The 23,253-nt window shown below is 38.9% G+C and overlaps 2 protein-coding genes and 1 pseudogene across 2 annotated transcripts; 1 reads left to right on the top strand and 2 right to left on the bottom strand.

Annotated features, from left to right (window-relative positions):
• Nucleotides 1–2,653: 2,653 nt before the first annotated feature.
• LOC146383376 (uncharacterized) lies at nucleotides 2,654–5,957 on the bottom strand. Its single transcript, XM_084932568.1, has 4 exons — nucleotides 5,886–5,957; nucleotides 4,621–5,155; nucleotides 3,834–3,883; nucleotides 2,654–3,519 (listed from the first exon to the last, which is right to left on the bottom strand). The coding sequence occupies exons 1-4, from the start codon at nucleotides 5,905–5,907 to the stop codon at nucleotides 2,858–2,860; spliced, it is 1,269 nt and encodes a 422-aa protein (XP_084788694.1). The 5' UTR covers nucleotides 5,908–5,957; the 3' UTR covers nucleotides 2,654–2,857.
• A 142-nt stretch (nucleotides 5,958–6,099) lies between these two features.
• On the top strand, nucleotides 6,100–7,307 carry LOC146383375 (uncharacterized). Its single transcript, XM_084932567.1, has 2 exons — nucleotides 6,100–6,132; nucleotides 6,264–7,307. Exons 1-2 carry the CDS (start codon nucleotides 6,105–6,107, stop codon nucleotides 6,998–7,000), a joined length of 765 nt encoding a protein of 254 aa, XP_084788693.1. The 5' UTR covers nucleotides 6,100–6,104; the 3' UTR covers nucleotides 7,001–7,307.
• A 10,652-nt stretch (nucleotides 7,308–17,959) lies between these two features.
• On the bottom strand, nucleotides 17,960–21,684 carry LOC146383374 (GTPase IMAP family member 8-like; annotated as a pseudogene).
• Nucleotides 21,685–23,253: the final 1,569 nt, after the last annotated feature.

Below are 23,253 nucleotides of genomic sequence, written 5' to 3'. Positions count from 1 at the left end.
CCTGCATTTGTATAGCGCTTTTCTAGTCCTTAAGTCCAAAGCGCTTTACACTACATTCAGTCATTCACCCATTCACACACACATTCACACACTGGCAATGGCAAGCTACATTGTAGCTACAGCTGCCCTGGGGCGCACTGACAGAGGCAAGGCTGCCGGACACAGGCGCCACCGGGCCCTCTGACCACCACCAGTAGGCAAACATGGGGTTAATATCTTGCCCAAGGATATTTGGCATGCAGCCAGGAGGCAGCCTGGGATCGAACCACCGACCTTCTGATTAGCGGCTGACCTGCTCTGCCACCTGAGCTACAGCCACCCCAGTCAATAGTGGTAAAGGTGGTAAAATTACAAGACTTACAAATATCCATCCCCACCTTCACCTGCATCAAAGACTTCCTTACGAACTGCCCACAGAAAGGCGAAATAGGACCCACCTCTCCTTCTCCCTCATACTAACCACTGGGGCACAACAAGGCTGTGTGCAGTCCTTTACCACTATTGACTGGGACTGGTACTAGGAGTACACTGACTTGCTCCTATTCTCTAAAGGACCTTGTGTTGTGTTCAGAGATTTGAATCCATCAGAATCTAGAATCTATCACCGTGTTTAGAGTAGATGTACATTTAGCTGTATACCCTGAAGAAATTTTACAGAAGTAAAAAAAAGCGGGAATCCTTATGAGACTGATGATCAGGGCACAGGGGAATAGGTCCTTTGGCAGCCATTCAGATGCACAGCGGTCCCTCGTTTATCGCGGGAGTTACGTTCTAAAAATAACCTGTGATAGGTGAAATCGGCGAAGTAACCAGTGTTTACAATTATTATAGATGTTTTAAAGCTATTAAACCCCACACTACACACTTTATACACTTTTCTCTGACAGGCATGAACATTTTCACATTTTTCTCTCTTGTTTAAACACTCTCAAAGTTCAAACATTTGTAGAAAAATAAGTTCAGTATTATAGAATGAAACCAAAGATCAAACCCTGTTTTCAGAATTCAACATTAATGAATCAATGGCGTGGAAGTAGAGGAAGCAAGAAGAATGAGTTGAGGAAAGTTTGACTTATCTGACTGTTTTGTTTTGCTTAATGCGCCTCATAATCCGGTGTGCCTTATGGTCCGAAAAATACAGTAACTTCTACCTTCCTTTAGCTTTAACTTGGGTGTTACACCCAAAAGGCAGAGGAACATGTTAACCACAGCACAAAAAGTTGCCTTTGATGGTGCAAAACGTTTCGTCGACATTGTTGTGTTTGTTGGGGAGAAAACTTACAGGCATACAGTACAGCACTTCAGAGTCACACTGCCAACGATCGAAGATTTATGTAAATTTGACAAGCTGAACACATTCTGTACTGTACAGGAGCCAGGGTACGGAGGAGATTTATTAACAATGGTCTACAGCTGATACAATGTGCTGTAAAAAAAAAAAGAAAGAAAGAAAGAAAAGCGTGCAAAATTGCACAAAAAAAATCCACGAAACTGCGAGGCTGCAAAAGGTGAACCATGTTTGTAGCGAGGGACCACTGTACTTCCAAAGTGACCGGTCATTTATTGTATGATCAATGACCACCAGGTGTCACTATTGTGTTACCTAGACAACCAAATGTTCCTGACACCCAGGAATTTCTGTCAATGAGATCCTCAGTATGTACTCCTGTTGAAATATGCTTGGCAGAGGATTCTGGGTGTTGGACTTCACTCTGCGGTTAGTTATTTTTAATTTAATTAATTTTTTTTTTTTTTTTTTAGCTCAGATGTAGAACACACACAGGCATATTTTTTGAAATGACATAAAGTTAAAAGAGACAGAATAGGGGTTTTACGTTTCCCTTACTCTGACACTTTGATTTTGATTTGACTCACTGTTTTTTTTCTCATCAGTTAAGCAATGAACAATGTGCCAGTACACATTTTTCATTGCCAAACTTAGATAGCAGATGCCCCTGCTGAACTGCTGTGGGATACTCTGGATGCTGTGAGGTGGGATTATGGGGGTTGTTGGCTTTGTATTGGTAGGAGAATAACACATAACACATTTATAATAGCTACATTTAGAGAGCACCACAGGACTCACTGTCACTGGACTGGGATGTTATGTCTGGGCTCTCTTTGATCACAACAGGAACCCTGAACGATGGTGAAGACCTTCCCCTATGTTTGATGCTCAACATGCTAGGACACTAATATCCACATTTGGACCTGTTGCAGTCCAAGGCCATCAAATCTCAGTGGAGGCTTCTTATGAAGTTAACATTAATGGTGTAATCTAAGGAGCTTCTTTAAATTTCTTGAAGACACAGAAAGTGGTTTGAGTGATAAAATGCAAATAATTAAAAAGGAAAATGAGATAAAAATTGTAACAACAACAACAAAATAGAAACAAGATGACACTTGAGACTCAATACGAGTAGCAGAATAATTAGAGTTTATTATTTGCTTAATTTCCCCTTTTTGTCCCCTTCAAAAAATCTTCCTTTGTATAGACAGAATAAATGTTTATAAAATCATATTTAACTAGTCAAAATTGTGCCTTGATCTGACTAATGTTACACAAAAACTTCACAATAAGCCTTTTTCAACATATCATACATTTTCTATTTGACAAAAATAAGAAAAAGTAAAAAAAAAAAAAGGTCAACGGAGGAAACTTTTTTGCCTGTGTTTACCAACTCTGTTTTCTCGAAAAGAATACATTTATTTTATACATATATGTATAACTTGAAGATCAGATTTGAATGTTAGAGACACCAACTTATCATGGTAAACATGCAATCAGAGTATGTTCAAATAACATCAACATATTATACTTTGGCCATTGAAGACAGAGCTATAAATCATTGTGATGTCAACACACACAGCACTGTGCGGGTGATTGTTTTGCTGGAAAGTTTGGAAACATTTCTGGAAATTTCTCAATGAGTCCCATGACTTGCTTTGAGTCTTTGATAGTGTTCTTGAATATATAGTAACGCTGACCACAAGCTTCCACAATGCGATTGAGGCGACTCCGCTCGCCGATAAACGTCTTGACTTTGACATTCAAATCTTCTCCATGTGTAAACAGGATGATTGTTTTCTTCCTGATTTCCCAGCCAAGATTTTCTTCCAGCTTCTCTAATATTTCACTCTCGCCATCTGTAAACCTGCCGAGCTGTATCACAAGCAACACCACACACTGTTCTTCCTGACAGTACTTCTTACACTCGTTCAGCTGTGCCTTGTCGACACGTTCGTCTTCACAAAAGAAGTCTGGGGTGTCGACCACTCTAACCTGTATCCCAAGCCTCATCATTCTGACCTCACATTTGGTGGTGACTGGTGTGGAGCTTGGATAGGACATAAACTCTTTGCTTGAACCCTGCTGGGATGAGCTGAATGCTTGCATGATTGAATGCTGGGAGTTTCCTGCAGCAAGGATGGTGTTTCCAGATGCACTCTTTCCAGTCCCACTTTCTCCCAACAAGACAATGTTCAGTATAGTTCCTGACACACCATGGGCACTGTCACCTGGAAGGTGTAGTTAAAACAAATATTCAGTTGTTATTTAGTTATGACACTAAGAACACCAATACCTATAATAGAGCTGGATAGTTAGCAGCTACACCAGCAAGGTTACTGGATTTATTTGGCTGATAAGGTTTGTGCAAAGTTTAGCAAATGAACAAATTAAAAATTTCAATAATCAAAAGAACAGTGGAATAAATTGTAGCATAATATAATATAATATAATATAATATAATATAATATAATATAATATAATATAATATAATATAATAATAGCTAAATCAGCATCTTAGCATATATTTAGAGTAGAGACTTACCTATAGTTTGTGGGTTATTCTGAGGGTGCAATTCATTTCTGAAATGATAACTGGAAGATATACACAAGTGTATGTCAACAAAATCACGAAATGGGTAAATTTTCATACTGTCATCTTAAAAAGAAAGTAGACCATGCATTCTATCCAAAGGCCACCAGGGGGTGATAGCTGGAGTTGCAAGAAGATATCTGCTCCTATAGACGTCTATGAAAAAACAAGTTTCTGTCTTAACATCTTGATAATGAGTTCATGGCCCAGTTCAGTTGTTTTGGGGTATACTGAATAAAATATTATGTCTGTTTTTTAAATATTTGTTTAAAAAAAGGTGGGTTGTCTGATAGCATCTTGTGACTGATAAGTTGATGATGGTGGTTTAAGTTTGATTTACTAAATTCCACATTTATAGTGGTTGGAAAGCAGCAACAGTTCTCATGTAATATGTGCTCATATATTGTAGAATGTAGTTGGCTACTAATCACAAAGAGCAGCAAACATGTGATCACAGCCTTCATATAAATAAAACAAATCAACAGGGATTCACAATCGAAATGATTAAAATGATTAATCACGAAAAATGATTGTTATAATATTATAATAAATAAAAATAATATAATGATATACTTACAGTGTATAACTATCATACACTTTTAAGTGTATATTTGACACATATAGGTCAGAAATAAGAAACTTATTGCATCCAGTAAGCAAGTAATTTTTGGAGTAGGACTTGCTTTCTCTATATAACAACTTTTATACTAAACATAGTACAAAAACAAAACAGTTTTACCTTGTACTTTCCAACTCTTTCCTCCTTCTTTTCACAATGTCCTGGCTGTAGTTCTTGTGGTCAAACTTGAATTGCTGATGCTTTAAAGACAAATCCTTCAATTCAGAGGCAAGGCTGTCGTAGACAGTGCTTTTCTGGATTTCCTTCATACACTTGAGTGAACTGTGGCTCTCGGGGTTTTCTAAGATTATAACTAGATGTTTATTTGTTACATTTTTTCCAGCTATCTTTTTAAGGTTAGAGATTTGATCTCTAACTTTGTCTTCAGATGCGTTTTCTGACTCTATTGCCAGTATGAACCAATGAAGACCTGGATCTGAAAGTGCCATTAAGTCAATGATCTTCTGGTCTGGATTCATACATTCTTTATCAAAGAATTTAGGAGCACTGATGATCCTGAATGAATCATTCTCTCTCAATTCATAATCTGAGATGTTCACAAAAGTACCATGACCTTGGAGGATTACGTCTTCAATCTTTTTTATTAAACCAGGCTTCTCTCCAAACAAAGCGATAGTTAACTTGTCAGAATGTTCTGTGGAAGCAAAAAACAATAATAATTTTCACAATGATTTATTGGTCTTTAAAAAATAATCTGCTTTATTAGATTCTGGGCAAGTGTAATTCTAGTTTAAGGTCTACTAGAGGGTCAATAAGACTGATGTTTTCAAGATTGAAGCTGGCAATGAGGATAGACAGTATTTAACAATACTGATGGTGACCACATGATGCCAAAAACACATTAAAGTCAGTTCAGATTTTTTATTTTTTTTTTATTATAAAATACTATGATTTAAATACTTTTTCTTCCAACACAGCTACATTAGTCATGGTACCCCTTGGTCTATGATTATATACATTTTTAGTTGGTATTCGTACCATCACTTCTCTTATTTTTGCCACAAATTATAATTAAAATGAATTAAAATATGAATCATGACTTCAAACATTGTCACTGTTTGCTCAACTGGTTAGCTAGTTCAGCTAGATTCTTGTGAGGAGCAACTACCAAAAAAGCAACTAGCTACTGAGATTAACTGATAATCACACAGGCAACACTTTTTATCTCAACTAAAAATAAATAAATGAAAGCAAACTGTACAAATTGCAAATGTTTTATTGCTGCATATAGAGTCCTGACCCTAAAGTTAAGAAAACTTTTCATATGATCAAAATCAGAGTTTCAGAATAAAGGATTTTTACAAAGACTCAATTGTTCATGCATTTATAAATATGATGGAACAAAATAAGTTAGAGTTACTCACGCTGAGATTTGGAGGAATTCATTTTGTTAGTTGATTAATAACAAACAGTGTGCAGGTTTCACCAGAAACAGAATCAGCTTTGAAATGTATCAGATACATTCCTGGTGATATAGGCTGAGAGGTTAGCTCCACCCACTGGGCAGAGTCCAGGGAGCTTCTTTGCATAAAAAGAGTGGAGAACTGAGTTTCTGTTCATTAGCCAAAAAGAGAAGAATTAAGATGGGCAATGGTGCTGCAATCCCTGATGGTAAAATTGGCTTCTTTATTTATATTTCCTCTTAATACTGCAGTCAGTGTTTTAGGTGCCACTTGTTTCATTTTTATTGCAGCTCAAAATATATTTATTTAAACAGTAATAATGAATATTTCTTTTCATAGGTCCTTCACGAAGGATCGTGATGATTGGGAAAACTGGTGTTGGGAAGAGTGCTGTTGGCAACACCATCCTGGGCGAATCTCAATTTAAATCTAATGTGAGCTCAGAGTCAGTGACGCAGACCTGTGAGTTTGAAAATGTTCCAAACTGTTTAAGAAGGATCACTGTGGTCGACACACCCGGTCTTCTGGACACGTCTAAAACTGCAGATTGTATAAAAAAAGAAATCGCAAAATGTATTCAGATTACTACTCCGGGCCCTCATGTCTTTCTGCTGGTCCTACAGATTGGTAGGTTTACCAAAGAAGAGCAAAACTGTGTGGATGCCCTGGAAAAACTGTTTGGACCAAAGGCCTCAAACTACATGATTGTCGTGTTCACTCATGGTGACAAACTGACTACACAGGGCATAACAATAGAGCATTATCTTAAAGAGGGCCATAAGAAGGTTAAACAGTTGCTGAACAGATGTGGTAACAGGTATCATGTGTTAGACAACAGTAACATCAAGAACAGAGCTCAAGTTGTTGAGCTGATCAAAAAAATTGATGAGATGGTGGCATCAAATAAAGAAACTCACTACACTGATGAAATGTTTGAGGAGGCAGCAAGAATTCTGGAGCTGAACAAGAAAAAAGAAACAGAACAACAACTGACTAACAATGTACCCTTCATGTCTAATGTCAGGGAAAAAGTTCTTTTGTTTCAGAAGATCTTGGCAAGGGATGAAGCTGAGTAGGGCCACACTGACCCTACCTACACTCAAACATGGAACTTTAAATAATCCTCACTTATTTAGTTTTTTGTAATTACATTGGGTCATCACAAGAATTAAATAAGACATTAATTATTATTTTCAATATTGTGGTTGTATTTTGAGGAGCTATTTAATGTTATTTTGAGGAGCAATATGTATGTACATTAATATTTAAGCTTATGTAATAATCCTTTATGTAAATGAATGTTATAAGGCAAATAAAGAAAATTCCTGATCACTATTATTTTATGTGCACATGAAACCCAACTTTGATTGAATAAAAAGCATTAGAGAAAAACGTTTGATCTTTGAATCTTCATTTTCCAAACCACAATGAAAGTGAACACACGCACACACGGTTTAGGCATAATGAATTAACTGAATTAAGATTACACTATCATCACATGTATGAATCGTGTTACATTAACCCTATGCTGGGTAAAATGTTGCTACAGATGTTTAAGGTTTAAGTCCTTCTGAAATCTAGATTTTGCTTAATATATACTAATTCATCATATTCTATGAAATCATCTGTAGTAGCTGTCCTGTGAAGACCATGTTGCTCTAAAAAACAGCTTTTAATAATCTCGGAAAAACAAGCCTACATCTTGATTTTAAAAAGTAGATTTAAATACATAAATAATCATTTTAAAACTCCAAAGGGGATTTTTAGAGTTTGAGCAGAGTATGGCATGGCTAAATTTCAATGTGGTGTGTTCGCGAACGGCTGTTTAGTAATTTCATATATTCATCCAGCTACAGTAAAAGATTTTTCATACATGCTAAGCTGAAAGTGCTGGTGGAGCCATGTCACAGCCACGTCACTGTTGAGCAAGGCTTTCTTTGCCAACACGCTAAAGGTTTCTTATGTCACTCATGTTGTTCAAGTTGTTAGCAAGAGAAAACCTATCTGTTAAGATGATAAATCAGTGAAGTTTTGTCTACATGCTAATTCTCTGTTTCCACACAATATGCAGAGGGTAACTGATGGTAACTGATCCCAAAGCAGAGAATGGATACTCAGCAGCAGCCTGTGTAGTTCCCCATTAAAAATCAGAGGTTTATCCACAATGGACATAATTTTTTTTAAGAAGCTGTTGACCTCTCACCTTATTGACCCAGGACACTGAGACACAAATAAAATTGAGACCCGCTTCAGATTCCAATAGGATCCGAAAGCAGTTAAGCCTGCTTCCAGAGGCAGTAGGCAACTGTAGCCACAAAATGGCAGTAACTTGAGGAACACTGTTTGAGAAGATTTGCTTTCATTTTGGCTTTAATTGATGTCTACTTTTTCCATTTCACTTGCTTGCACATTCCTGAATAAATCCAAGCAAGTGAGTTATTTAAATAAAATCATCCAATGATATCATATCTACCACTACCCTACATAACCCCCACCCCCGGAAGTAAACAAACAAATAAAAAAGCTACAACAACAATGACTTGAAAGCAAACCATGTAAGCCAGGCAGTATGATGTGAATATTTCATCCGGTAAAAAAAGAGTTTAGATTGTGTTTTTGCTGATGCTTGACTTAAGCTCCAGTATCTGCAATGGTGCTCAATGTCCAAGTATATTTACTAAAGTTTAGTTTTCTTTGCATGCTATTATTGATAAATTAATGCCAGTTTATCCACAGAAAAAACACAATATTTATTCATTTTAAAAAATAATGAAAAAGAAAATGTACCAAATAAAAATCTACTCCTCACATTAAACAAACCACAGTCAACCTCATCAAAATCAAAAGTTCACTCCAGACAAATAACTTTCTGATAGAATCATATCAGTCGCAACATCAAAGAGACCACATAAAACACAGTTTTTGATCTTCTTTTATATATAGTTTTTATTCTTTCTAGTGGAAGGCTTGACAGCATTTGTTTTATAAGGTGTGACACTTCTTTTTCCTTTCCTGTTGTTCTGTTAATTATGGCTTAAAAAACAAACTCAGCGTCATTTTGTAGGGTCTAATGAAGTTTCTTTCTTCTGATATCACTCTAACCTTTTCTTCTTTCATCTTGCCAAACAGTGTTCCTGTAGCCTGTGCACATTTAATTAATGCTCTTCTGGTGTATTTTTGCTTTAAAGAATGAACATTGCAGGAGTGAGCTCTGCAGATCAGATCGTTTCCTAGACATAGGCTAATCTTAGTCCCAGGGTAAAAGACAACTTGAATGGAGTTCTTCATTTGAAGATTTTTTATTTTTTTTTATTTTTTTTTAGATTTGCACTAGGCTTAATGTGTGAGTCTATGAGTCAGAAGAACTACAGGGTGGGCCATTTATATGGATACACCGTAATAAAATGGGAATGGTTGGTGATATTAAAGTCCTGTTTGTGGCACATTAGTATATGTGAGGGGGCAAACTCCTCAAGATGGGTGGTGACCATGGTGGCCATTTAGAAATCGGCCATCTTGGATACAACTTTTGTTTTTTCAATAGGAAGAGGGCCATGTGACACATCAAACTTATTGGTAATGTCACAAGAAAAACAATGGTGTGCTTGGTTTCAACGTAACTTTATTCTTTCATGAGTTATTTACAAGTTTCTGACCACTTATAAAATGTGTTCAATGTGCTGCCCATTGTGTTGGATTGTCAATGCAACCCTCTTCTCCCACTCTTCACACACTGATAGCAACACCGCAGGAGAAATGCCAGCACAGGCATCCAGTATCCGTAGTTTCAGGTGCTGCACATCTCGTATCTTCACACCATAGACAATTACCTTCAGATGACCCCAAAGATAAAAGTCTAAGGGGGTCAGATCGGGAGACCTTGGGGGCCATTCAACTGGCCCACGATGACCAATCAACTTTTCAGGAAACTGTTCATCTAGGAATACTCGGACCTGGCACCCATAATGTGGTGGTGCATCATCTTGCTGGAAAAACTCAGGGAACGTGCCAGCTTCAGTGCATAAAGAGGGAAACACATCATCATGTAGCAATTTCAAATATCCAGTGGCCTTGAGGTTTCCATTGATGAAGAATGGACCCAGTATCGCTGTACCCCATATACCACACCAAACCATCACTTTTGTTGTTCCAACAGTCTTGGAGGGATCCATCCAATGTGGGTTAGTGTCAGACCAATAGCGGTGGTTTTGTTTGTTAACTTCACCATTCACATAAAAGTTTGCCTCATCACTGAACAAAATCTTCTGCGTGAACTGAGGGTCCTGTTCCAATTTTTGTTTTGCCCATTCTGCAAATTCTGTGCGCCGATCTGGGTCATCCTCGTTGAGATGCTGCAGTAGCTGGAGTTTGTAAGGGTGTCATTTGTGAGTAGCTAATATCCGCCGAAGGGATGTTCGACTAATGCCACTCTCCAGTGACATGTGGCGAGTGCTACGCTGTGGGCTCTTGCTGAATGAAGCTAGGACAGCCACTGATGTTTCTTCATTAGTGACAGTTTTCTTGCGTCCACATTTTGGCAAATCCAACACTGAACCAGTTTCACGAAACTTAGCAAGCAGTTTGCTAACTGTAGCATGGGAGATGGGTGGTCTCGTAGGGTGTCTTGCATTGAAATCTGCTGCAATGACCCGGTTACTGCGTTCACCAGATATCAACACGATTTCGATCCGCTCCTCACGTGTTAACCTCTTCAACATGTCAATGGCTGTGAACAAAGAGAAACTTGTAAATAACTCATGAAAGAATAAAGTTACGTTGAAACCAAGCACACCATTGTTTTTCTTGTGACATTACCAATAAGTTTGATGTGTCACATGGCCCTCTTCCTATCCGGTCGTTAAGTGATGATGTGACGAATCCTACTTCCGGGTCTAAAGTAGTCTGCGTTTAATATGGCTTTTGCTGTTGTTAACATGTTTAATATTATGTATTTTCTTCTATTTAATCTCAAAAAGCTCCTAAAACACTCAGTGATCACTGTTGACGTCCCTCGGCTTCTATTACCGCTAATCATTTATTTAAGCTCAGTTTTTAAAACCTTAGGATGTAACTACAGCCCAGCCCATGCAGCAGTATATGAATGACTAACCTCGTATTGTGGATGGATTATCTCAGTTGTTCTCCTGGCTGAAGTTTGGTCCTTTTACAGCATCCTGCCATGCGATTACATTTGTTCCTGACCACCGAGAACATTCACGTTAACTTTTATCGAGTGAAAAAAAAGTTAGATTGTTTATATTATGCTAACATAGCTGTGTCGCTAGCGGTCACGTACACATCATTATATACCAGCTAGCCAAACTTCAGTAACCCTACAAACATCACTGCTGTTTAGTTTTCTGTCTTCATTTATGTTGGAAGTGATAACAGAGCTGTACGTTTTAATTTGTTTCCAAAACCCCGCAGTCAGGACATGCTATATTGTATTTAGATAGAAGCTAGCGAGCTAACTTCCTGCTAACTTCTAACTCCGTTAAATGTCATAAATTCCGTTTTCATGGATGCCTGGATGTTAAACTCAATTGTTACACCTGGTAGAGCAGAACGCTGATCATTTTATTAAAGATGAAAGACTTTATACAGTTTTTCAACTCTCAGTAATGCCATAGTGATCGTTTGATATATGGACCTGCAGCGGAGTTTAGGCCCGACACGGCTAGTGACGTCAGACTTAACGACCGGATAGAAAAAACAAAAGTTGTATCCAAGATGGACGACTTCTAAATGGCCACCATGGTCACCACTCATCTTGAGGAGTTTGCCCCCTCACATATACTAATGTGCCACAAACAGGACTTTAATATCACCAACCATTCCCATTTTATTACGGTGTATCCATATAAATGGCCCACCCTGTATTTTGAATCCTCTCCTGTGATAGCATTCCCCAAATCTTTGTTCCATTATTTTACCTTATGATGAAAAGTCTCACATGATCATTTTTTATATGATTCCTCTTTTCTTAAACAGTCCTTTGTCGTTATTTCAGTATGTGGTGGTCTTATTGTAAAGGTGTAGATTTATTTTGCTTTTTTCCTGTTATTCAAAATCGTGTTTTCATGTTTTCATCAAATTGTGTTTTCTGTCAGTTCCAAATGTTTTTTGGAAAAAGGTGATTTTAAATGACCTTTATAAAAAGCTTTTTAAAGGATCAGGACAGAAAAAAATCTGAATAAATGAGAAGCTTGTTTAAATGGTCCAAATATTTAGTTCTGACAATGTAGACATATATTTGCATGATTATATATGTACGCTTTTATTTTTATGTGGTGTTTTTTTACTTGGAGAAGAGCCATTGTGAAATATCCTGTTGTACTGTTCTTGCATTTTCTAGAAGTACATGATATTCATTTTGTATATTTAGTACATGAATTATGCAGAAGAATCAGTTCTCCTTTGCAACTTGTCACAGAGTAATGCTTTGTCAGGACCCCTGGTTGTTACATTTTTACAGAACCCCAGAATCCTTTTAACTTTAGCTTTTTAAAGAGTAGGATATCAAACAGGCTCTAATACAGTTCCCTCAATGCCTGAAAAAGACACCATGAGGGACATGAGTCCTGCTTTAGGACTCAATAGGACTCATTAGGTCATCCAACAAAAGGTCTAATAAGTTTATGCCATGGTGAGGCATCCCTCTGTCCAAATTCACAAAAGTCACTATTCCTCCTGCAGTTTTCTTGTGCTCAGGGTTAAGGACACATCTGTTGTTTTATGGGCAATAATCTGTGAGTCATGGTGTTCAGAGCATATGTTCTATTTAAAAACTAGGGTAAATAATTTGTTGGCTGCTAACTTCAAGTTCTTTGTTCAAGCATTCCAGTATGAGTACTAGCAAGAAGCATGTAGCTTTTCAGTCCAACAATTACAACTACCCTTTCATTCAACACCAGATCTTGACAAGCTGTACTTTCCATGTTCTGCCTGTCAACAAGATTTGTTTATCTTGGAAAAAAAACAAACATTGCATGACTTTTATTAGGTGGCACCACATGAAGAACAAAAGGACATGTTTCTACAGCAGTCAAAGGGAAAATGATTGCACAAACTGCCACAGACTCAACAATAGAACCTGGAAATTCACTCCATACCATGGACCTCTTGACCTAGATCATTTTTTTTTGTTTTGTTTGACAGTGTCAAAAAATTCTTTCAGTTTTTTATTTGTGAAGCTGTGATATGAAGTGTATAATTAAAAAACAACAACAACAACAAAAAGTTTAAAAAGTACCTTTCAAAAGTGATATCTGCTTTTTCCTACTTTACGGTTTTTGTATTGCTTTCTTTCTTAGATACACAATCACTAAACCTGGTGAAGCTGTGGCTCTTTCAAAATGAGAAGTATAATTTTGGTAGCTGTCCATTGTTTGGCAACCGGCACTAAAGTAAATGACAGCAAAATATATTTTGGTTTGGTTACAACACTCTCAGGTAAGAGCCTTTCAGCCAGGAAACTCACTGCAGCAGCTACTTATATTTTTTTTAAGAATGTCAAACTCAAGATGATGTATATATTTACAATGATATGATGAAAAATGTCCAGTATTATAAAGACAGCTCCAAACAATTTCCTACACTCGATTCCAGCTCAAGTTTAGCATTTGATCACCAGGGTGGTCTGAGGGCTCAACATCCTCTAAGGGCTTTGAGGCAACTGTTGTTGTGATTTGGCACTATATAAATAAAACTCTTTAGCTGCTTTTTAAAAGTTTCCACAGAGTCCAAACTCTGTAGAAATAGAGGCAGTGCATTCCACAGTCTGAGTGCAACAGTTTGGAAGAATTGGTCTGCTCAAGTTCTGAAACCTCAAAAAATGGTATGCTTAATGGTGACTCTCCCCTATCACTTAAAGACTTTTTCAACATTCTTCCTTCTTTAATTTCCACCATTTAATCCTCACCTCTGTCTTGACTCACTTCCTTTTCTTGATATTCAAAGTCATCCTACGATGCTGCCTGCGACATTCTGTCTAGGTCGTCTTACAGTCTCTTTCAGGTTGCACCTTCTGCATAAGATAGTCTACCTTTGTGCACATTCATCCATTCTTTTAAGTTACCCTGTGTTCCTCCCTCTTCTTGAGTATGGGTTCACCACAGCCATTTCCATCTTTTTTTGCAAAAAGAATATATAATCCTGTATTTCTCTTGTCAACACAATACCTTATACTTTATGGCAGGCTGTTAAGATTGTGCTGCCCCTTTAAGGCAGGCATGATAATTTGGGTGTGTGTTTTTTGTACCAGCAGACTTGCCGTAGTACCTCACCAGTGAAAGACAGTCCTTTAGACAAACTGTCGTCTGTTCCACTTTTTGTTCACTTTTTCTTGCTGAGCCTGAGAGAGCACATGCCTGTAAGTAGTTGCTATCTGTTTTGTAAGCTTTCCCGCGATAGTTTTGTGTAGCAGTTTAGAGGTTTGTGTGGAAAACTTTCTTTTGTGAGGAAAAACGGCCGCGATGCTAACACGTTAGCCCGTCTATGTGATTTCCCATATAATGTTAGAATTAAGCTAATCGCTAAATGCGTGGGCCTAATAACCAGTGAAAGGGTTTGGATAAGTTTGTGTTTATGTGTTATATACATTGTAGTGCATGGCTTAATGTTTGATGTTGTAAAGAAAATGCAATTACAGCAGAAATGTAATATTTTATTTTTGTTTCTGTACCAGTTTTACAGTGCTTCAACAGTAAACATGTAAAACGTATCCGCTGACTCCTGGATGTTTATTGTGGACCTGTTAGCTATCTGCCAAGCTAGAAACCAGCTTCACACCCTAGTGAGGGCAGAATAAAGATTATTATTGAAAATCTGATGGTGGTACTAAAAGAATTAAATCACGGGATATCTACATAGCATCCTATTGTTGACACTTGATGGAAAAGTGTTCATAACACAGCCACTACTGTGGATTCTCTGCACACCATAATGTTGCACATTTTATGAAAATTTTGAGAAGATTTGCCAGAAATTGTCTAAATGGTGGTGCTAAAGGAGAGGTCAAAAATCAACAAAAGTTAAAAATGAAAATTAGATTCATTGTGGAACTGTGTCATTTGAGTGTGATATTAAACCACATAGGCAGAATGTGCAACATTCTCCAGTCTTTATATCTATAGTAAAGACTAGAGATTTGTAAATGCAGTGGAACAATGCAAGTAAGAGTTACTTACATGGCGCTTTTGAAAAATTATTCTTAAGCTGTTTTATGTAACAGATGCACTCCTGGTGATATAGGCTGAGGTCCACCCAATAGGTGGAGTGCAGGGAGCTGCACCACATTAAAACAGTGAAGAGCTGAGTTTATGTTCATTTGCCAAATAGTCAAGAACAAAAATGGGTAACAGTGCTGCAATCCCTGATGGCAAAGTTGGCTCATTTATATAGACTTCTTCTTTATACTACAGTCAGTGTTTATTAGCTGCCTCTTTTTTAATTTCTATTGCAGTTGAAAATATGTTCATTCAAACAGTAATTATAACACTGGGTCTTTCTTTCTTTCTGCAGGTCCTCCAATGAGGATTCTGATGATTGGGAAAACTGGTGTTGGGAAGAGTGCTACTGGCAACGCCATCCTGGGTAAAACATATTTTAAGTCTAGTGTTAGCTTGGAGTCAGCAACAAAGACCTGTGAGTTTGGAAATGTTCCAGACTGTGAAAGAAGGATCACTGTGGTCTATACACCGGGGTTTCTAGACAGATCTAAAACTGCAGACAGTATAAAGAAAGACATCGCAAAATCCATGCAGATTACCACTCCTGGCCCTCATGTCTTCTTGCTGGTCCTGCAGATCGGTAGGTTTACCAAAGAAGAACAAAATTGTGTGGACACCCTGGAAAAATTGTTTGCACCAAAGGTCTCAAACTACATGATTATGCTGTTCACTCATGGTGACAAACTGACTAAGAAGGGCATAACAATAGAGGTGTATGCTGTACAGTGCAGCGAGGAATGCCCAGACCTCTACATTGGAGAGACCAAACAGCCACTTCACAAGCGCATGGCACAACACAGAAGAGCCACCTCCACAGGACAAGACTCAGCAGTCCATCTGCATCTTAAGGATAAAGGACACTCTTTCGAGGATGCCAATGTTCACATTTTGGACAGAGAGGACAGATGGTTTGAAAGAGGAGTGAAAGAAGCCATCTATGTCCACTGTGAGCGACCATCTTTGAACAGAGGCGGGGGTTTACGACACCAACTCTCTGCCATCTATAATCCAGTTTTGAGATCCCTTCCCAGACGCCTTAACGCCCACTCACATCCTGGGCCATCTGACCTCAGGAATTCGCATGATAAGGTGGGGCCAGGTTTCACAATGAACACACCCGAAACTCTGGCTGATTGGGACCCACACCCAGTTTCACACCTTGGCTCAGGCGATTAGAGGATCATCAGGGGGTCCTTTTGTCCCTCTGTGGGGGGATACTCCCACTAGGTTTATATCTGGGACTCTCCACCATTTGACCTTAGAACTGAAGAAGCTTCTCGGATGAGAGGTGAAACGTCTTCAAGTAACTTAAAGAAGTCCAGACGCTTTTCTTTGCAAGCTCCTTTGACTACGATGACCTGGATGACTGAGAACCTTCACAGACATAACAATAGAGCATTATTTCAAATCTAGCCACACCATGATTGGAAAATTAGTTAACAAATGTGGTAACAGGTATCATGTGTTTGACAATACTAACACCATGAACAGAGAACAGATTGCTGAGCTTGTCAATTCGTCAGCGCGGTTAGCGCCGTGCAGCTGCTCGCGCAGGGTGAGCCTAACTCGCTAACGGAGATTTGCCGTATTAATGCGGTTATGGCGTTAATGACATTTTAGCAAGATTAACGCTGACAGCACTGGGGTAACCATCAAAACATAAATAAAGTGCCATCAGTGAGAGGCTGCAATATTACCCACCCTCGAGAGCCAGAGACCACATGTCTGCATACCTGCTCCAATAGAAGGAAGAGCAACACCCGAGATGGACAGAACAAAGGGCATGAGCTGATATGTGAACTACCAGTAATAAATATGCTGTAATAAACATTTATAGTTAATACTAGTTAGAACAAGACTCTAAATAACTGACACAACATAATTGCGGGATTAAGTTGAGTTTATTATTATCATTATTTTCCATTTTGTTTTGAATAGATATCAAATAAACTGGATGTGTAGAAATTGTTATATTTTACTCATCAACATTTTGTCTTATGCACGTTATGCTATACCAAAACTTATAAACTAGCCTTCCCAAACATACCCCAATTTTCTGATATACAAAAAAAAAAAAAGAAAAACTGGAGATATTGCCCACCCACTTCCAACCTGTTTTGATCTCTCAATACTGAACATACTGAACAATGACTATCTATAAACTATACTGAAGTCTTTAATTATCTTTTCATCATATTTGATTATTCATACTTATTTCCCTAAGTTGCAAAAAAAAAATATGTAAATATATTTAAAGGCAAATAAGTATAAGTAATAAGTAATCTTCTAAACTTGAAGATTGGAGTTACTATGACAGAACAGCTATCAAGATAAATACACACAATAATAAATTATCAACACGTTCTCACTTCCAAAGCATAACATTTTACACCAGGTGGCAAATCATCAGTATATTGCACTTTCGGCCACCCAACACGTCCCTATATTATGAGTTTGGAAAAATGAGGAAACATGAGAACTGTTTTGAATGAATCTATGCATGTACATTTATTTTACGTAAATCGCTTTGGAAAACACTAACACGATTAAGGTGGTGGTTAACGTTAGGGATAAGGTTATGGTTAGGGCTGTAGTACACGGCTGGAACGTGTGTTACCGTGGGAGCATTATTCTATTCAATTTCATCCACAATTCGGTGCGTAGCATAGGAACGCGGAAAGTCACCTTTCCATGGAACACCTCGGGATGTGACAAATCGTTGGTATATTACGCGTCATGAGTGAGAACGGGCTTGGAGTTGATCACTTTTTTGGGACATTCAGTGCACATCAACCAAAGTTAAAGCTAACACAAACAACACTGTGGAGATGGGTCTTTTTCTGTCAAATTTGGAAACAACTGTTCAACTTTCTTGATGAGTTCCTTGACCTGTTTAGAGTCTTTGGAGGTGTTCTTGAATACATGGTAACGATTGCCACAAGCTTCCAATATTTCCTTGAGGTGACTTCGTGGAACAATGAACTCGTTCAGGTTACATTTAGTATTTTCCCCATGTGTAAACAGGACGATTGTTTTTTCCCTGATTCTCCAGCCAAGAAGTTTCTCCAGGTTCTCTAATATTCCTCTCTCGCCCTGTGTGAACCTGCCGAGCTGTATCACAAGTAACACCACACACTGCCCTGGCTAACAGTACAACTTACACTCATTCAGCTGTGCCTCTTGCATGGATTTGTTTTCATGACAGAAGTCCGGGGTGTCAACCAGTCTAATCTGTTTTCCACTCCCAACCTTCATCATTCTGGTCTCACACTTGGTGGTTACTGGTGTTGAGCTTGGATATGATTTAAATGGGGTTGAATCCTGCTGGCTATTCCCAATTGTCAGGGATGGAAGCATTGGCTGTAGGGAGTTCCCTGCAGCCAGGATTGTGTTTGCTGAAGCGCTCTTTCCAGTTCCACCTTTTCCCAGCAGAACTATGTTAAACACAGCATCTAACGAACTGTGGGCACTGCCACCTGGAAGATGTAAAACAGGAATTGAGTTAATTTCTCAGTTCCCAACTGGTCCTCTATGTGGCATCAGGCATTATGTACACTTTGAAGGTAAGACATCTAATCATTGTTTTACCTTTGTTTTTTTTAACTGGATGCATTTATTGTGCCGTAACTTCTAAGGTATACTAATATTATGCTCAGGTGCAGAAAAGATTCTTTGTGAGTTGAAGGAGCATAGCGAATAGACACCTGAGGAAACATGTGCAATGAATGCTGTTCATTTAGACATGTTCAGGGATTTTTCAACCGCATGGATAGTCTGTATGCATTTTTATACCCTTTCATAATATTTACACTGAGATGTTTGGAGAGTCTGGGATATGGGGTATGTAATAGATAATCTATTTTCAGAATTACTTCTCTTCTGAAACCTGTTAAGATTACTATGAAAACACCTGGTTCTACGAAAAACATACAAAAAATAAATATAGAAATGAATTAAAAGGAAACTTTTCTCTTTTTTTGCCTGACCTGTCTGGCAGTGTAGCAATCAGAATGGATTTACTTTGCCAAGTGAACCATGGCTTTTGCTATAATGGTCCACTAGATAGTCATATTTTATTAGATTTTTATTAGGATTTTTTATTTGGAGTTATTACAGTAACAGTAGACAAGACCAGGGAATGGAAAAGGAACATAAGAAAGACAGCAAAGTTGGGGAGAAAGTTAACAGAAGGAGAGGGATTCTTATATGGAGTGGCATTAATACAACCAGGGAGTGGTGCTGGGGTCATGGTAGAGCTGTTCATCAACGTAGAGTCGGTCCATTGTGATGACAGGATGGGAGCACGTTTGGATGAACCTGCGTCTGAATGAACAAGAAACTGTTCTTGATGTTGTGGTGACCTTCTGTCAAGATTAGTAGGAAAAAAGGGAAAACGAAGCAGTGGATGATAACTGATCAAATGTAAAACTCAGTGGACCAGATAGGGATGAAGCTGAAGAGGGCAGAATGAGCCAGGCTGAAGAGTGAAGAGAGAAAAAGCTGATATGATATAATATTTAAGGAGCATGATTTGGATAGCTAGCTACTGACACTGTGGATACAACATAGAATTAGTGTACCTGCAAGGCTTTTAACACACAAAGAGCCCTGATTGTCAATTCTCCCCCTGATACACAGGATATCATTGTAGATCAAATAGAGAAAATGAAAATGGCTGATGGAGGAGACTAAACACTTGATGTCTACAGTGAAGCTTTGCCTGAAAAGGTTTGGCCAGCCAAAAACCAGAAATTTTACCTGAAATTAATAATAATTAAAAAAAAAAAAAATCAACTATAATGGCGTAATTATAGCGGTAATCATTTAGCATTTTCTAAGATTATTCTAATATTTAATAAATAAATAACAGAAAAATCTGCATTCTAATATATACTTACCTGTTCTCTGAAGGTCATTGTAAGAATGGAAGTCATTTCTGAAAAGATAACAGTAATCACTATGACTGTACACTATGTCACAGTCACTATGACAGCTTATCTCAAAATTAGAGTATGGAAATTTTTTTTTACCTTTTGCGTTCCAACTCATGTTTCCTTCCTTGCACAATTTTGTGGCTGTAGTTTTTGTAGTCAAACTGAAATGACTGATGGTTTGAAGACCAGTTCATAAATACTGAAACCATTTTTTTCAGAATAACCGACTTGACATTGAACACTTCGTCTACATAACTGAGTAAATCATGGTTTTCTTGTTTTTCTAAGATGACAACTAAATTTTCTGTGACATTTTCTTCAAAGATATCTTTAAATGCAATGATTTGATTCCCCACTTTTTCTTTAGATGTGCTTTCTGACTCTATTGCCAGTATGAATAAATGAGGGCCAGGATATGAAAGTGCCATGAAGTCAATAATCTTCTGGTCTGGATTCATACATTCATCATCAAAGAATTTAGGAGCACTGATGATCCTGAATGAATGATCTTCTTTCAATTCACAGTAAGGTGAAGGCTTCCCAAAAGTACAGTGACCTTGGAGGATTGTACTTTCGATCTTGCTCATGAAATCAGGCTTTTCTCCAAACAAAGCGATAGTAAACTTGCCAGGATTTTCTGTGGAAGCAAAAGCAATAATAACTTTCAGAAACAATCTGCTTTATTTTATGATAATTTATAATAATATAAAATCATTCACATATATCTGTGGCATTAAACATAACTAAAAACAAAAAAGCAGTTTCACAGTACAAGAGGGTTGGGCAGCTGCTGTGCTAAGACTCTGTTTTTGATTGCACTATTATTCTCCAACAGGCTGGCTGCTTTGCAGCATGTCTCTCTATCTTATAAAGGAACAACTGTTTTGCCCAAAGTATGCACTAAAGGCTTATTCCTGTACCAGGTGTGATAGTGTAGCTTGTGTTGCTTTACCTTGTAAGTCAGTCTTTGTATATGTGTGTGGCAACACAACATTGTGTTGTAACTACAGAGAAATTTCACTCCTGTCCATAACTGAAAAATACTCTCTGAATCACTGTGCAGTATTGTGACAAAATCTTTACTGCTCCAAGAAAACGAAGTTTTTTAAGATTATACATTTCTACAGGCCAAGTCAATAGCAGTGAGATTGACATTTCAAGGCAGAAGCTGGCATGAAATGAGCATAAAGCATTACCTTCAAACTGTTAGGATGCCTGGGTCGTTGACCCAGAGTTTTGAGTTTATTATATTATTTATCATTTCTAGTCTTTGGTTTCTTTGTTAGAGTTCTGTCTTATGGTTTATGTCTCTGTGTTCTCTAGTTGCTCTGTCTCCCCTGTCAGCTGTATCCCCTTGTCAAGTCTGCGTCTCTGTGTTATGTTTCCTGTTTTACTTTGAAAGTCCGTGTCTTATGTTAATGTGTCTGGTTTTGCTTCCTTTGTCTCGTTAGGCCTGAGTTGCCCCAGCTGTGTTTCCCTCCTGTTACCCATTCCCTGATTGCTCCCTCTGTGTATTTAAGCCCTGTGTTTCTCTGTGTCCGTGTTGCGATCTACCCTTATCCACTGTTTACCATGCTGTGTGTGTTCTGTTTGCATGCCTGCGTTTATTGTTTGTATTTTGGAAGTTTGTTACTTTGAGTTCACGTCTGTTTCCGGAGTCTGCACTTTGGGTCCTTTCCCTGCCTGCACACAGCCCTCACATAACAGAAGATCGCGACCAGAACATGGACCACACTGTTCCACCTCGGACTTTGAGGCTGAGATGAAGAGGTTTGTTGATTTGCTGGACCGCATCGCTCAGGCCGATAGCTTACAGGCTATGGCTGTGGGACTGAGCGCGGTGGAGGCAATGATTACGACCATACATCAGTTCTCCATGGACACTTATCTGGGCCACACCATAGCCGCGTGGAGATAGCAAGTCAGACCCAGCGAGCTTGCTATCTCTCTCTCTCCACACCAACGCAGCAGCAGACGGCGCTCGCTGTAAAGCAGCTGCGTTCGCCTCAGCAGGACGGCGTTTCTGCTCGAGGTTCTGGAGAACCACTCCTGTGTGATGAGCCGGAGGATTTGCAGCCTGGTCAGCTGGAGGGTTCGCGGCCCGGCTCGTCTCCTCCCCCTTCGCAGAGTAAACGGTGTTCACGCCGCCGCCACTCCAGAGCTGTTGAGCAAACTCCTCTCAGGGGAGAAGGTGACTGTTTATTGCATGCTCCGTTTGAGCATTCTGACTCTGGACATTCTGACATCACACCCACTGTGAGTAACATTGTGTTTCACTCTGAGGATTCTGTTTCGCCTGAGCCAGCTAATACAGAGACTGTTAGCCAAGTTGCTTCTTTGGACTGTATAGTTTTCCGGTGTTACGGCTGTGGCCATAAGAACACTGTGTGGGCTGTTTTGTTCTGTCTCTTTACTGTGCTTAAGACTCTTTGCAGGTCCCTCCCCTAATGAAGAGTAGTGAGCAGCTGATAGGACCGTGGAACACGTGACCGCGTTCAAAAAGCCGCTCTGACAGCTCCCGCCGGAGAGAGAGAGAGAGAGGAGCGAGCGAGTAGCTTGACAGCCGACGCGGTCCTAACCCTGGTTTTCCAGCCTATACTTTTGCTGTGTATTTGTGTGAGCGTGATCTGTGAGAGCCGCTCCTGGTGCATTAACTTAGTGCTTAGGCTGAAGCGGAAGGGGTGAGCCGCCTTTTTCTTTGGAACAGTTTTCTCCTGTTTTCCGGGTTAGGGAGCGAGGGTTAGTATTGTCATCTGTTTGTTCTGTTTCTTTCTTAGGGTTTAGTTAGTTTTCTGGTGAGACTTAGTTGGTTTTGTTTATTATTTTGGCCTGGGTTCACCCTGGAGCTATGCTTCATTACCTTCAATAAAATCACCTTTTTTTTTTTTTTACTCACAACTGGTTTTGGATGTTTGGCTTGGGAACCAGGGCGGGTATTTGTCTCTCTCTCCTCCAACCTTATGTGCGTCTCTACACGCCTAGACTAGGGGCGTAACATCCGGTCAGCTTGGACATTATTGAACCTGTTTATGTCTGAAGTCATGTCCAAATTCATGGGCTGCATCCTCCTGAGGACCCGGCCTTCGGTCTACGTGGGCCGGGTCCTCAGAAGGTCGGGTAGGCCGGAAGTAAACGGCTGGGGAAATTGGACGGTCTAGCCTTCTG

This window comes from Perissodus microlepis, chromosome 7, assembly GCF_051167445.1.
Source record: "Perissodus microlepis isolate ML-2025 ecotype Zambia chromosome 7, ASM5116744v1, whole genome shotgun sequence".
NCBI lineage: Eukaryota > Metazoa > Chordata > Actinopteri > Cichliformes > Cichlidae > Perissodus > Perissodus microlepis.
The sequence above is the reverse complement of the archived record's forward strand: the minus strand, read 5'-3'. Positions and strand labels throughout refer to the sequence as shown.